Source organism: Dipodomys ordii, unplaced genomic scaffold (assembly GCF_000151885.1).
Source record: "Dipodomys ordii isolate 6190 unplaced genomic scaffold, Dord_2.0 Scaffold73, whole genome shotgun sequence".
Taxonomy (NCBI): domain Eukaryota; kingdom Metazoa; phylum Chordata; class Mammalia; order Rodentia; family Heteromyidae; genus Dipodomys; species Dipodomys ordii.
The window spans coordinates 8,918,290-8,934,867 of record NW_012267289.1 but is presented as its reverse complement, the minus strand read 5'-3'; the positions used below and the strand labels follow the sequence as shown (position 1 = coordinate 8,934,867).

The following is a 16,578-nucleotide window of genomic DNA, read 5'->3' as shown; positions in this document are numbered from 1 at the left end:
AAATTTATGTATTTTATTAGTGTAATTTCTTTTTTTTTTTTTTAGCAGGGGGGTCCGGTCGTGGGGCCTGAACTCTGGGCCTGGGCGCTGTCTCTCAGCTCTTCTGCTCAAAGCTAGCACTCTACCACTGAGCCACCTTCCCAGCCCCAGTGTAATTTCTTATAAGTACATTTTGCTGCATCTAAATTATGAAGGCACAGAAGATATGACTTGTTTAAACTTTCAGAATTTTTTGTAAGACATTTTTTACTTCCTTATTTCTCAGGCTATAAATGAAAGGATTCAGTAAGGGAACTATAATTGTAAACAGAATAGCAGCAGGTATGTCTTTATCTCCTTCTTCTAGTAAATTGGGCCTAATGTACAGGAAGAAAATAGATCCATAGTATAGTGACACAGACAAGAAGTGAGAGGCACAGGTAGAAAAGGCTTTGATCCTTCCCTCTTTGGACTTCATTTTGAAAATTGTAAAAAGAATGTAAAGATAAGAAATTAAAACACTACCTATTGTGAAGACTTGAATTAAGCCAGAAAAGACAAATAGCGCAAGTTCATTGATGTAGGGGTCAACACAGGAGAGTCTATACAAGGGAAGAATGTCACAGTAGAAGTGATTGATGCGATTAGATTTACAGAAAGCTAATCTAAATAGTAGCCCTGCATGAATCATAGAATGGAGATTTCCAGCTATGTAGGCTCCTGTGATCATCTGAGTGCAGAGTTTCTTAGACATCCTGGTGTGGTACTGCAGTGGGCTACAAATGGCCACATAGCGGTCATAGGCCATTGCTGCCAGAAGAAAGCAGTCTGCAGTTTCAACTGTGCAAAGAAAATAGAATTGTGCAATACATTCATAAAATGAAATCCTTTTGTCTTCAGAAAGCAAATTCTCTAACATCTTGGGGGTAATGGCACAAGCACAGCAGGAATCCACAAATGCTAGGTTACCTAAAAATATGTACATTGGTGTGTGAAGAGACCGTTCTTTTGAAATAAGTATCATCAGTCCAATATTCCCTAACATGGTGATCAAATAGATGACAAAGAACACTACAAACAGAAGGTTCTTCAGGTCTGGGTGGTCTGTAAGCCCCGTGAGGATAAACTCGCTTTGTATGCTTCGATTTTCTTCAACCATTTTCAAATTTTCTGAAATTGTTTTTGAGAAGTTAGGAATATATCACATCCCCACACATTATTAATCTCTCTGTTTCAAGGGGAGATCAACTATAACATTTCTATAAGTGTGCATGGATTTAGTGTATGTTCAATTCTGAGGGACAATCAACCTTCTTAGAACATTACATTTTTAAAATTTTGCATGCTGGGAATCAGTCCCAGGACCTCGTGCATTCTAGGCAGTTGGTCTATCAATAAGCAATATCCTCAGTCTCTTAGGCTATAATATTTGTTCTCTATACATTTTCTTTTTTTAAAGCATATTTGCAAGGACGTCTTGAAAACATCAAACTTTTTTTTGTGAGATATATTAGGACAAAACTTCTCCATAGAGTTTAGGTTGAATGGATTTATAATTTAAGTGTCACCTATGACTATAGTACTCCTGCACTAGTTCAATGACTATAAATGTAGTGGCTAAGACTATGTGAAATCATATTGTTGCCCATCTGTGATCATCACAGCCTTGTACACAATACCTCAGAGATGGAAACAATCTGAATGTCAAAGGAAAAAAATGAATGGATAACGTATGACCCATAAAATGCAATAATATTCACTGAATAAGAAAGGAATAAAAATTTGACACATAATGACATAATGATCTTTGTAGAAAAATGTAAGTGCATCTAATGCCATTAAATTCATAGTAAACTATAGCTTAAAAGGTAAAAATATATTATGTTCTAGTCTAATACAATAAACAAATGGCAGTCCTGGGCTTTGAATTCAGGGTCCTTTTTTTTTTTTTTTTTGCAAACCTCTATTACTTGAGTTTGTTTTTTATATAGGGCCTTAAATTTTGCTGGTTTTGGACTACAACTCATCTACCTCTGTCTCTGCAGGGGCTGGGATTATAGTGATATGGCACTGCACCTCGTTATTTGATAAAATAGAATCTCACTAGTTTTATATAGTACTCAAACTACCCTCAAATCACAGTCTTTTTTTTCTGCCTTTCAAAGGCATGCAGTCCTATGCTTGGCACAAGAAAAAGGCTTAAAAGATGATTTTAATTTACAGGTTATTGGTAGTTTTCTATATATTTGCATTGGCCCTAAACATGTAACAATCAGTGCCTTATGGAGGAGGGCGAATGCTTGTGCAGTATTTGTCATGAGGGACAGACAGAGAATGGAAGCAGGGAGAATAAGAGAATAAGGAAAAGGCAAAACCCTTTCTATAATACTGCAAAGACATTATTCATACTTTCAGGTGTATAAAGAAATGTAAATGTTATTAAAGAAATGTGGGAAATCGTAAGGGTTAAAATGGATAAATTTGTATACATATGTACATGTACATAGATAGCAAAATCTTTAATAAAATTAAATACCAAACAAAAATAGAGATTAATAAATAGTATTAAATAAATAAATAAATAAATGTTAATTTTCTCTATTTTCTTTCTGTGAAAAACACTTCCAGAAAGAATAATTACTATGAAACATGTAAATGATTTGAACTGAAAACAAGTTTGGGCCTATTTATTTTTCCTATTAAAAAGAAATGATTACATTTGATGCTTTCTACAGTGTAGTAAAATAGAAACAATACATTGTGGCTTTAAATTGGTTAGAAAAATTGAAAAATCATTTAGTGTTGGATTAATGAAGCTCTTAAATTTGTACACTGACTAATAATGATCTGTCAGAGAGAAGTATTAGAATCTCATGTAAAGGTTTACTTGTAATGATTTCCACTGTAATTTTACTAACAATGCTGAAAAATGCAAATACCTAAATAGTATGGTCACCTATATATGACATTATATTTGTGTAAACATTAAAAATGATATGCACAAAGAGGCGCCGGTGACTCATGCCTGTAATCCTAGCTACTCAGGAGGCTGAGATCTGAGGATCTCCGTTCAAAGCCAGCCTGGGCAGGAAAAGTCCGTGAGACTCTTATCTCCAATAAACCAACAGAAAACCGGAAGTGGCGCTGTTGCTCAAGTGGTAGAGCTCTAGCCTTGAGCTGAAGAGGTGAGGAACAGCACTCTGGCCCAGAGTTCAAGCCATATGACTGACAAAGAAAAAAATAAAGATATTCACCTAGTATATATGCTGCAATGATAAAATATGTGAAAAACAAAAAGTTTATTGTGAAGAACAATTCTAATTTATAATATATATATAAAACTATAAAATAAATATAACATGGAAACATCAAAATGTCACTAGTTTTCTCTGTGTAATGAAAACCATAGGTTATTTTTTCTTTCTATTTTCTTCTATTTCAATTCTTTAAACATTTTTTAATATATATTTTATTGTAAAGATACCGTATGGAGGGGTTACAGTTACATGAGCAAGGTAATAAGTCCATTTCCTATGGAGCATAGTTACCCCCTCCTTTGTTTTTCCCCTACCATCCCTTCTTTACAATGATTATTATGTTTAGAATTAGGACACAGGAAGTCAAATGAAGGTTGTTTGGTCTGACAAATTAATGTAATCACTGTTGACCTAACTAAATACTTCTACACTTTATGGTTCTAAAGTGAATGAAGTAAAAATGATTTTATTGAGGATGCATTTGTTGTGGTAATGTCCTGTAAGTTAGAAAATATGAGAATTAACTAATAATATTGCATATATCTTAACTCATTTACTAATATACACACATAATAATACATTCTTGAAGTTACTTGCTTCTGAAGAAAATATTTTTTCTATGTCAACTCTCAGATATCAAAGATCAAGACATTCTTACTTTTTATCTTATTCACATTTATTAGAATTTCAGAATATTTTAAATCTTCCTTTTTCTATATTTAGACATGTGCCTGATGAAGAATTTCTACTTTGGGGAACATATTATTTCCATATAAATTTGTCTGTTTGTCTTATTTTGGGATTCATTTACTTACTGGTCAGATAGTTTTTTGAATATCTGCTCTGGTTTAAGGGTTTTTTTTTTGTTGTTTGTTTGTCAGTGGTGGGGCCTGAACTCTGGGCCTAGGTGCTGTCCCTCAGCTCTTCAGCTCAAGGCTAGCACTCTACCACTGGAGCCACAGCACCACTTCTGGCTTTTTCTGTTTATGTGGTGCTGAGGAATCAAATCCAGGGCTTCAGGGCATGCAAGGCAAGCACTTTTCCACTGAGCCACCTTCCCAACCCCTCTGGTTTAAGTTTTATTCAGCCACTTGCCAATATGTTTAGACTAATAATTTTCTGAGAGTTATTGAGAACAACTATACTTTGAATTTGTGGAAGGAACATACTTTTTTTTTCTTTCTAGAAAACCCTTTTTTGTTTCTAGAAAATATATATGACTTTTAAATCTCACATTTACTTGGGGATGAAATCTATGTCATTTGAATACTTTTATACTATATGTATTGAAGTCATATAATACAACTTTAAAACACCAATTTTCCCAGTTGATAATGATTTATGGAACAAATTTTGCCTTGCATTTTATTTTTCTCAGAATCAGAGAAGAACTGGAGTCTTCCCTAAAATTGTAATGAGTCAAAAGCTTGATTAATTTACAGTATTCTCATACAATTTGTTTAATACATAAGCTGGAATGTCCTGTACAAAAAACCCAATTAGAGAGACTAATAATCTATTTCATCAGGTTGAAAGTTTTATGGCAAAAAAGTTTCAGACTATATAAGTATTTTGTTATTAGTCCAAGAGTGTGCTTCCATCTATCTATCATATATCTATCTACCTTTCTATCTATCTATCTTTGGTAAATTTAAGCTCAGGAACTCAGAAGTCATACAAATAATGCATTACTTTCTAGTGTTTGCACAATAGACATTAAAAGGATGACTTCAAGGATCTAAAAAGTTGAAAAATTAGCTTGGTAATTTCAGGGACACTGAATCAACTAAGCAAGTTAAAGAAATAATACTTAAGAATATTTATTAATAGTTTTAGCAAAACACAATGTAAATTCTATCTCACCTGTTTTTCCCAACTAGACTTGAATAGAAGCCAGTTGTTGTACTGATTTGGGAAATTAAAGCAGGACCAGCAGTAAAACTCTATTCTCTTTATCATTTGGAAGACTATTTTTGCACAGCAATCAGTGTTGATATGCATGGTATTTGTAAAGAATAGATCATATATATTCAAAATAATTCTAAGGGGAATAACTTGGCATTGACATTAGAACTTGGCCTGGGAGACCCAATCTTTTGAATATTGAAGACAAACTAAATCAGAATAATTAAATGTGTCCTTTGAGAACTGGAGAGTAAGTCATACACTCATTTCTAAGCAAATTCTAAAGACCATGATTTAAAAAATTTTTCTTGGAGTTGTTACCTTTTATTCTTGTCACTAAACTATCAGGTGATAATAAAAAAAATTCCCACAAGATTTGTTGGTGAAGTCTAAAAATTTGGAAAGAGTTATGATTAGTTGGCTCAGAGAGGAGAAGGTATTGTACAAAGATTGGAAAGTCATAACAATTTCATTTTTATATCAAAGTGAAATTTCTAGAATCTCAATATAATATCTCAATAGTGTAATACCTTTAATCTTCTACCTTATTTGCTAAAATAATTAAATTTTAAATGCAAATGTACACATAGCTTCTTGAAAGCTTCCTTTTCTCATAATCCTTTCTTATTTGTATCCTCAACATTTATAAGTTTCTTGACTTCTTAGCATCCATTAATAACAAGTCTCAATTTGGTTGGCTAATCACAAATACTTGAGATGATCAATTTATGAAGAGACAAGATATATTTTGGCTCACAGTTTTGTAGGTTTAGTTATCACTGACTGGCCTTGTTCCTTTGTGTCTATGGTGATGTAAAACATCATGGCAGAAAGCCTAACTACAAAATCTCTCACCTCACGTGGTGGATGGCAGTATTTGGAAGGGGTATGATCTATCTTCAACACTATTTCCACAAGATCTGAAGACCTCATACCAGGGCTCACCTTTTAAAGGTTTTACCACTCCTCAAAACAACATGTGAGGCAACATATCTTTAACACATTGGCAGTTAGAGTTCAGCTAAGATTCAAACTATAGCACTACGTATCTTGACAGTACTAATCCTTTCTCACTGGAGGTCAGTTCTTCTTGCGTCATGTACTTCCCACGTGTTATGCCTAAGTTAAGCATTTATTTTCTTGTCCTTGTTGAAAATTTCACTTTCCTTATTCATTTTGTGCCTTTTACTTGGCAAATCACTTTTACTATCTTCATCATGTTTCTTTTTCTACCCTAATAGATAATAGTCTTCCTTAAGTGAGCTACATCTGCTTTCTTGTCAACCTCCAGAGCTCTTGTTATCCATATTCAAACGCCTATGGTCCTACTACGCTCATTCAGTGGTATTAGGAACAAGAGTGTGATTTCCTCTCAGCTTGATTATATCTCACTGACTTATCCTTGATCACAAAGTAAATAACAAAGTAGGATAAGATTTCTGCTTTTGGAACTTAAATTCTAGAGTAGAGTGATTATTTCAAGAGAAAGCTACATATCTGTGATAATGCAGGAGCAAGTCTGTGCTGCTAAGTAATATCAGCTGCTTGTCAAATTTGTTGAAGAGTCTCCATCAAAGAACTATGGATACAGGTGAATGTTATTCCTAGCCCCTATTTTACTCTATTTTTCTCAGAATAATGTGGAACCATGGAGAGTGTTATAGGACTCGGGGAATTGTATAATTTTCTTAATTTGCTAACGAATTTGTGAAACTTTTTTTCTTAAGCTATTTGAGAACTCCTTATATTAAAAAATACAATCACCTTATGTATTCAAATGTTTTTTTTCTTTCATGTGATAGTTTCTAACACATTTATAAGATTATTTATTCGTTGCTTTGTATGTTCCTTCCCCACATTATAATCCCTACTTTCACTATATTTGATGTCGGCATAATTTGTGGAGGGGAAGGGGAAAAACAAGTCGTTTAAATAAGGATACAGGTGGACCCATTGCAACAATGAGATGTACAAGTCATTATGTCGAAAAATGAACTTTACAACTTTGGTGGGGGGGAAGTGGGGAGGATTGGGGGGCAGGGGGAGGATGGGAAGGGATGGGAAGGGGAAACAAAGGAGGAGGCTACAATGCTTGATAAGAAATGTACTCATTATCTTGCCCATGTAATTGTAACCCCTTTGTACAGTATTTTCACAATAAAAAAATTGTCTTTAAAAAATACAATCACCTACCATTTATTGGACAATTATGCTGCATAACAGTGTGTGCTATAATAATTAAGTCTTCTGTTCTCATGGAACTATAAATCAGACATAGAGGAAGATACAAATGAGATGAAGAAACAGGAATTGTGCTGAAGGTAAAATAAGGGCTGTAATAAGGAATTACTGGGAGATATTTTAGATGAGGTGAACGGAAAAAGCCTATAGGTAAAGGTGAATGGTTCATCTGAGATACTGAACATCAAGAAATGAGTTGTGTCAGGTTATGGCAAAGGATAGTTGGTGAAATTCTGTGAGTCAGATAGATACATGCATAACTATGAAAGACATTAAGACTGAAGAAAGTGGGGCTGGGAAGTTGGATCAGTGGAAGAGTGCTTGTGTCGCATGCATGAGGCCCTGGGGTTTGATTCCTCAGCACCACAAAAGCAGAAAAAAGCTGGAAGTGGTCAAGCCCCACAACCGACAAAACAAAAACAAAAACAAAACAAAAAAGACTGAAGGAAGTGGTTGGTGATGGGATTGAAGATTTGATCTCACAGGGTTTGTAACACAAAATACTGAGTTTCCTAAGAGATTGATAGCCTTGGGTGGATGTATTAGCTTCCTGTTTCTACTAAAAAAAATTACCACAAACTCAGTACCTCAAAGTAACACTAAGTTACCATTTCATAGTTCTGGATTTGTAGGTCAGAAGTGGGATTCAGTGGGTTAAAATAAAACTGTAGACAGGGAAGTTATAGGAGAGATAATTCCTTTACTTTCTAGTTTCAGAACCTGTCCATTTACCAGTTCAGGCCCACTCCATCTTCAGACATGCTCAGTCATATTTTTCTCATATGTTTTACTTTATTCCAACACAGTCACTTCTATTTTCAGTACGTCATGTATTATGAAACTATAGGTGGATTTGGGCTATAACTTGAAGATTGGTTCATCAGGATGTATTGATGATGTAATTTGGGATGGAGCTGCTAGGGGGTAAGAAAAGCTGGCAATGAAAATATCTAGATGCTATGTTTATTTTTAATCTTTGATTATGTATCTGAGGGCAAGTTGACAGCATTTACTGAACTCAAGGTGAGTGAAGGAGGAAAATCCTCTTGAAGAAGTGAGGAAGTAGAAATTACTTTGTTTTCATTCCCCTTAAATCCAAGATGTCTACCTATAATCAAAGTGGTGTTATTGAACAGATAGTTAAATATAAGACAAGGCCGTAAGGATAGGCATCATTAGACATATGTTTAAATGCTTAGAACTGAGTTAGATCATCAAAGGAGAATAAGAAGGTAGAAAAGGGAAGTGTGTCTGGGGATGAGTTCTTGTCAGCTGTGTGGTTATAGGCTAACATTCAGAATACCCCATGGGAGGGGAATTCAATCACAAAGATGTTATGAGACATATTCCCTACCCCAAGGGAAGCAGTAATGCCGAATCAAGATGCTAAATATTGTTGATTTAAAAACTGTAAGTAAATTGTCAATATATTATTTCAATCAAAAGTGATTTTCAGAAAAAGAAGTCTATGTGTTACATAGAGATGTCAGACAATGTGATGAATTTGAATTTTCTTTTATGATTACATTCAGTTCATTGATGAAGATGTGATCATACTTTTTACCATGATGAACCTGATGCTGAGGATAAATGAATAGTAGTATTTCAAGGCAGTCCAAGGCCAAATTTCTGTTTTCTGTGACTTAGCATTTTGGAGCCCAGTTGTGTAAATATAATTAAGAGTGCCAGGTGATAAAATTTGTAGCAAATCAGTCATACCTTTGGAACTATGGGAGAAATGAATAGGGCATGACTTGTCTGATAATGTTTAAAAACTTTATACAGGGCAATATTTCTATGATATTGTTTTATATAATATAATAATATAAAGTACAATTTTATAATAAAATGACACTTGAGGTTGGCTAAAGAGAAGGAGTCTCCATGTGTAGCTCCTGTCTTTTCCCTGCTACTTCTTTTGCCTTCTGGGGAAATATTCCCCAACACACAAGGATCATACTAAGGCATTGCTTTCCTATTCCAGTTGTCTCTGGTCTGAGTGATTTCTAGCAGCAAGAGAATCACAGGATGCCTCATTACACAATTTATGAGATGAAGAGATACAGTATTGTATGTTGGGAAACAAGATGTACGTTATACAAATAAAGTGATTCCAACCCTTTCTCTCCACTGAGAACACAAGTTGGCAGAGGACATGGCGGTGTGACATACTTCCAAGCTTCTGAGCTAGCTGAGTCCTCTTCATTTTCTCCCCTTCAAGAGAGAATGTTGTCACATAGACCAGTGAGGAAGGTATTGGAAAGACTTTTGAGTCTGCTAGTTATTTTATTTTATTTTTTGTTGGTTGTGGTGCCTGAATTCTGGGCCTGGGCACTGTCCTTCAGCTCCTCAGCTCAAGGCTAGAGCTCTACCATAAGAGCCACAGCACCACTTCCGGTAGTGCTTAAGTGGCACTAAGGATTCAAACCCAGGGCCTCATGCATGTGAGGCAAGCACTCTACCATTAAGCCACCTTCCCAGCCCTGCTAGCTATTTTTTAAGAAGCGAATCACGTGTCAAAGGTACTATTTATTATTAGTAATACTTTAATGTGAGCCACCACTTTGAGCCACAGCTCCACTGTGGTTTTCTGGTGGTTAATTGGAGATAAGAGTCTCATGGATTTTCCTGCCCAGGCTGGCATTGAACCATGATTCTCACCTCTCAATCTCCTGAGCAGTGAGAATTACAGGTCTGATTGACTTGAATTTTCCAGCCCTACTGAGAGATATTATAATCTATACATTGTAACTATAGCCTCAAGAGTGCAATTATATTGATATTCTGCAATTGAGCCAATGCATTGCTATAAAACACATATACAAAATAATAAGGGATGCTGTATCATAAATTAACTGAGAGAGGACTTTTGAAAAATATATTGATATTATGAGCAAAGAAGGATTGGGGAGTTAGTTATTAAACAGAAGAGTAGAGGCATGAAAACTCATGAAGTATTAGAGATATAAAATCCAGGGCTTGTGAAGGTTTTGTCAGATTAGAGAAATAATCATAATCATATAGGTACAGCTGTGCCATCTTCTGTACGGAACAAATATTTAGTAAATTGGATTTGTTTTTTTGCCAGTACTGGGGCTTGAACTCAGGGTCCTGTCCCTGAGCTTTTCTTTTCTTTCTTTCTTTTTTTTTTGTCAGTCATGGGGCCTGAACTCTGGGCCTGGGTGCTGTCCCTCAGCTCTTCAGCTCAAGGATAGTGCTCTACCATTTGAGCCACAGTACCTCTTCCAGCTTTTTCTGCTTATGTAGCATTGAGGAATCGAACCCAGGGCCTCATGCATGCAAGGCAAGCACTCTACCACTGAGCCACCTTCCTAGCCCCCTTGAGCTTCTTTTGAGCCACAGCATAACTTCCAACTTTTTCTATTTATGTGGTACCAGCTTTTCTGTTTATGTGGGCAAGCAGTCTAGCACTAAGCCACATTCCTATCCCAGTAAATTGGATTAGAATTCTAATGAAATTCTCTTCATACATATAGGATAATTTACTCCATCACAAGCATAGCAAGAACTATAAGACTGGAGGCAGAGACAGGAATTAAGAAATAGAAAACCATAGCCCAAATTATGCTCAACAGAGGAAACCATCATTGGAGAAAGGACATTTACTTAATTTTTCTTTGTTTGTTCATTCATTCATTGTCATGAATGTTCATTGTTCATTCATTCAATGTCATTGTTTGTTCATGACTTTTTCATTTTTTGGAATTCACGTTTATTTAGAAATTCATGTGTTTGAAATTAAAGTCTATTTTTTTAGTATCATTTTCTCAACTATATTGTTATTTTTTCTTTTGGTTCTCCACAATACTTTGCATCATCATTAAGAAATAACAGCAGAAATCTTAATTGCTTCCCCTTAAACGAGTGGGGAAAGGTATGATTTAGATGTGGTTTGGTTGTGTCCCCAAGTTTCTTCTCTTGGAAGGCTGGTCTCCAGCTAATCAATATAAGAGCTGAAGGACCTATAAGAGATTTGACCTACCTGGGAATCTAAGCACTTTAAGAGCTTCTTTCAAAAGGGTAAGGTCGCACAGATCTCTGAGGAGCTCTGGGTCTTGAGAGCTCAATGTTATAAAAGAGATCTCAGCCCTGAATCCCCTTTTTTGTTTGGCTTTGAGATTTTCCCCTCTTGCACGTATTCCTGCCATCCACAATGAGGTCCTAACTAGAGGACACTGTTGGAGCTGCTGACTCTGGGCACTGGAATTCTAGAATTGCGAGTTAACAAACCTTTGTACCTCACAAATAATCTGCTTCAGGTACATTGCTGTAATAAAAAAAAACTTGACTAATACCTGGGAAAAACATAAGCGACAGAATTAATGGCTACTCAATGACTACTCAAATGAATGTAGACTTACAACTTCTCTAGTATTAAGTCAAGGGAAGCAAAGATATAAAACTTCTACTTGGGGACCAAACTTAATCTACAAATGCAGTTTGTGCACATTAACCCCATGTGCTCTGTATCCAGAATGCTTGATTCTGGATCTTGATTGTACTATTTCCTGGTTGATACTGAAAAAAGATTTCCTGTGCTTTAACTGCTCCATCAAGGTGGGAAATAGGCTCTGTTAGAAGGGTGAATACTACTGGCAGGGTAAGCAGGAGAGTGCATCAGGATGAATATGGTTGCATGATTGCATTTTATTGCATATTTATTGCATATTTATTGCAGGACGGTTCACAATGGCCAAACAATTGGATCATCCCACATGCTCAACAACAGATGAATGGAGAAAGAAGTTGTGATATTATATATATATATATATATACATACATACATACACACATAAATGCATATATAATATATAAATGCATACATATATATTGTGGAATATTCCACAACCATAAAGAAAAATGAAATCCTGTTATTCATAGGAAAATGGATGCATTTTGGGGGCCACCATATTGGGTGAGACAAGCCAAGCTTAAAAACAAAATATTGTCTGTTAATATACATGTAGAAACTAGACCTAAAATATACATATTCATGGACAAATACATATTATACATATATGTATTTATATACACATTTATTTTATTATCCTCCCTGTCAACTCTTCAGTTTGCTTAATTTCTCTCATTTGTGAGTATTAAAACTTTAAAAGAAGAATACAGAATTTTTTTGAAAAAAGCAACTTTTGATAGAAACAATCTGAGGGAAAGGGTACTAGGAAGATTTACCTACATTATGTTTTTATAATTCGATTAATAAAAAGTCTTGTTATCAACCCACTTATAATAGCATAAAAAGATTAATGGGAAAAGCAAGAGGAGGGATGGTAGGATGAAATGTACATTGATCAGTGGTACTAAGTTATAGTAAAAAAAATCTGGTATGCTTTTGCACAGTAGAGTAACATAATGATAATATTCTGCATGGTTCCAAAAGCTAGAATAAAATTTGATTTTTTTTCCATAAAGAAATAATAATGCTTGAGGTCACAAATAGGTTTACTATGATTAGAACAATGTGTATTCAAAAGTTATATTGTAGGCCATATACATGTACTAATTCTATGTATCTATTAAAACGTTTGATTAGAAATAGAAATTAGCCTTCTAGAAATAATTTCAAAGATTCTTTGTATCTGTGGTTCTTGGAAGAATGCACTCTAGCCCTTTTTCCTAACAAGGTCTCTAGCCCAAAGGGAGGGCTCAATAAAAATTCTGCAGTCATTTTGTCACCCAGTTACCTTCCCAGGTAACCACCTCTCTCTATCTCTCTCCTAATGATGCCCATTGTGTATTGTTTGTGAAGAAAGAAAACTTATTTGCCATTATAGAACTTGTTCAACTCCCAGTCTCCAGGGGCCACAAGTTTGATGAAGTCTCCAGTGAAGACATTAGATTTCACCAAGAATTCCACTGGGTTTTATTAATTTAGGGTAAATTCTCCAGCTAACCAGTTAATATTATAAATCAACCATCTCACAATGATTTGTGGAAACAGTGCATTTCTTTTTCCAAGAGTCTCATACACTTCTCTTCAGTTGTATTATTATGTCAGTGCTCTATATGAGAGTCTTTTGTTTATCTTTATATTGACTTATAATCAATGTTTATATATCAAAATACTGATCTAATTATATGGACATACATATTAAATTATGCCAATTTTAAATCCCCTCCCTCACCCTGTCCTAGGGTTTTGGCTCTGTCCCTGAGCCTCTTTGTGCTCAAGGCTAGGAGCTCTATCACTTGAGCAACAGCACCACTTCAGGCTCTTTCTGAATAGGTTTTTTGGAGATAAGAGTCTCACAGTCTTTCCTGCCTGGGCTGGCTTTGAACCGGATCCTCAGATCTGCACCTCCTTAGTAGCCAGGATTACAGGTGTGAGCCACTGGCACCTGACACTTGATGAGCTTTTTAAAAGTTAAAATGGAGACTATTATATCAAAAATTTATGCATTTATTCACCTGTAACGTGATCCCTCTGGAGATCAATCTTAGTTGTAATGACATTTATCACTTCCTGCTCCTTTTCTTTTCCGTATAACGTCATTATCTCTATGTCTGTCTCTATTACTGCTCACTTTTTGAAGCTCACTATGCCTGTCTACTTAGAATAATACTGTCTAGTGTTTGTCTCCACCTTTTTTCTCCTATTGAGTTGCACTTTTATTTGTGTAGACATGCCAAGGATGTGTAGTCTCATTATAACTCATTACTCAATCTTATTAGTCACTGTTTTACATTTCTACTAAAGTTCTGAATGGACCTAGGATAAAAGTGTATTTAAAGAAGTAAAGCAGAATGTGTACAATTAGCCTTGGCAAACATATCTAACAAGTGAGTAACACAGTTCCCAGCACATTGACTCAACTTGGCTTTCAGACTCAAGGATTGCCACTGAATCAAGCTAGTCTGACTTGTTCTGGTTATGCAAAGATGACATTAATTAGTAAATGAATGCAAGTTTATTGAGAAGAAAAAATACTAATGCCTACCCATTCTTTATGAATTTATGGCTTTCAAAATGTGCTATTTTTATTATAAGGTTATTATTTTACATACATTCACAGGAAAAGTAAAACAAATTATATAAAAATAAGAAATGCATGAAGAGAAAAATACAGCACAAAATAGACATACTTATTGATGCATAATAATTATTATTAACATTTTGGTGTATGTATTTTAATCATTTCTCATACTCCTTCAGAATTTACTAGTGTATCACAGAAATTGTTCCATATCACCAAGAAAATACCAATACATAATTTAAAGTAACATTATATATCATTATTTAAGTACCATCTTCCCTATTGATGGATATCTAGATAAATTTCACTTTTTCTATAATAAAATAGATATTAAATTAAGTTGGACCCATTAGTTTTCTCTTTTTTTTTCTCAGTCTTGGGGCTTGAACTCAGGGCCTGGGAGCTGTCCCTGAGCTCTTTTACCCTAGACTAGTACTCAACCATTTTCAGCCAAGGCTCCAATTCTGGTTTTGCCATGGTTAATTGGAGGTTAGAGTCTCACAGAGTTTTCTACCTATGCTGGCTTTGCACTGTAATCCTTAGATCTCAGCCTTTGAGTAGCTAGGATTACAGGCATCACCAGTGCCTTCCCAATAGTCTCATTCATTTTTTACTACACAGAAATGAAATATTTAAATCAGATTCTGTGAGAATTTAAAGACTTTTAATATATTTTGTTAAGGTATAAGCTAGAAAGATTATGTGAGTCTGAGAAAGATCTTTGATCCGTTTTATTAGCAATAAATGGGTTGCTATCTTTCTTAAAATTACCAAATTAATAGCTCTTCTTTATCTTCACACAAGAAATATGAAATATATAAAACTTTAATATTGTTCTTATTTAAGTTTCCATAAGTTTAAGTGATTTTTAACACTTCTTTAAATTTTTTAAAAATCTTTAAGTAGTTGTGCAAAGGAGTTGCCATGCCACAAGGTAGAATAGGACACTGATCAATGATTTCCTCATTCTATTCCTCCTGGACCCCCTTTCCTCAATTTTCTTAATTTTGAAGAATATGCATTGAATTTTTTTAAGGCAGATGAGAACAGTTTAATCTTTAAATCTTTTCTCATATTATAAATCTCAAAATGGCCATAAAATATTAAACTGATTCTGATGTCTGTATTTTGCATCAACTTCTTCTTCCCAGTTATTACTAAAATCATATTGGTATCAAGATTTTATAAATATATATAAATTAGAAAAAAGTAACTATTTCCTATAATTTTCCACTCAGAAATATTTTTATTTATGCTTCTCAATACTTTTCTATGGCTATAGTTGCTATATGATTGAAATATGTTGTATATAAATGTTTTAGTCCCTAAATGTGTATACATATACATATGTATATGTGTACATATGTGTACATACATATGTATATGTATGCACACATAGACACATTATAATATACATATATGCATACCTATATATTTGTAGTACTGTGGACTGAACTCAGGACCTCTATACAAGACAGGCAGGCATGCTATCTCTTGAGCCATGTTCCTTGTCCTTTGATGTTTGTACTGTGTTTCTTTTTTTAAATACATTTTTATTGTAAAAATACTGTACAGAGGATTTGCAGTTACATGAGCAAGGTAATAAGTACATTTCCTATCAAGCATTGTTGCCTCCTTTGTTTTTCTCCTACCATCCCTTCCCTCCCATCTCCACAAATACACTGCCCCTACCCTCTAAATTGTAAAGTTCATTTTCAACATAGCATCTAGTATATCTCACTATTATAATTGGCCAACCTGTATCCCTATTTGAACATTTTGTTTTTTCCTTCCTCTCCCCAAATTAGAGAAGTGTATATGCAAGATTCAGGGCACCGACATCAAATACAGTGAGAATAGGGGTTATACCATGGGGGAAGAACATAAAAAGAAACAAAAAAAAACATGGTACATTATAAATATGTTAGAAACAATAGCAAGAAAGAAAAAAACCACTGTGTCCCTATCTTGGGGTTCATTTTGCTTAACATCATCTTATCTGGTCATATATATATAGCTTTTGACCTTTTCTGCTTGTCTCAGATATATACTAGTTATTGCAAACAAAGGAAACCATGGGACCAATGTTTCTTTGGGCCTGGCTTACTTCACTTAATACAATTTTTTTTTCCAAGTGGATGTCATTCTTTCTGATGGAGGCATAGAATTCCATTATATATACACAC

The 16,578-nt window shown here is 34.6% G+C and overlaps 1 protein-coding gene across 1 annotated transcript; it reads right to left on the bottom strand.

Moving 5' to 3' along the window:
- Positions 1–214: 214 nt before the first annotated feature.
- LOC105991491 (olfactory receptor 5K1-like) lies at positions 215–1,138 on the bottom strand. The gene has a single exon (XM_013024131.1). The coding sequence runs from the start codon at positions 1,136–1,138 to the stop codon at positions 215–217; it is 924 nt and encodes a 307-aa protein (XP_012879585.1).
- Between the last annotated feature and the right edge of the window lie 15,440 nt (positions 1,139–16,578).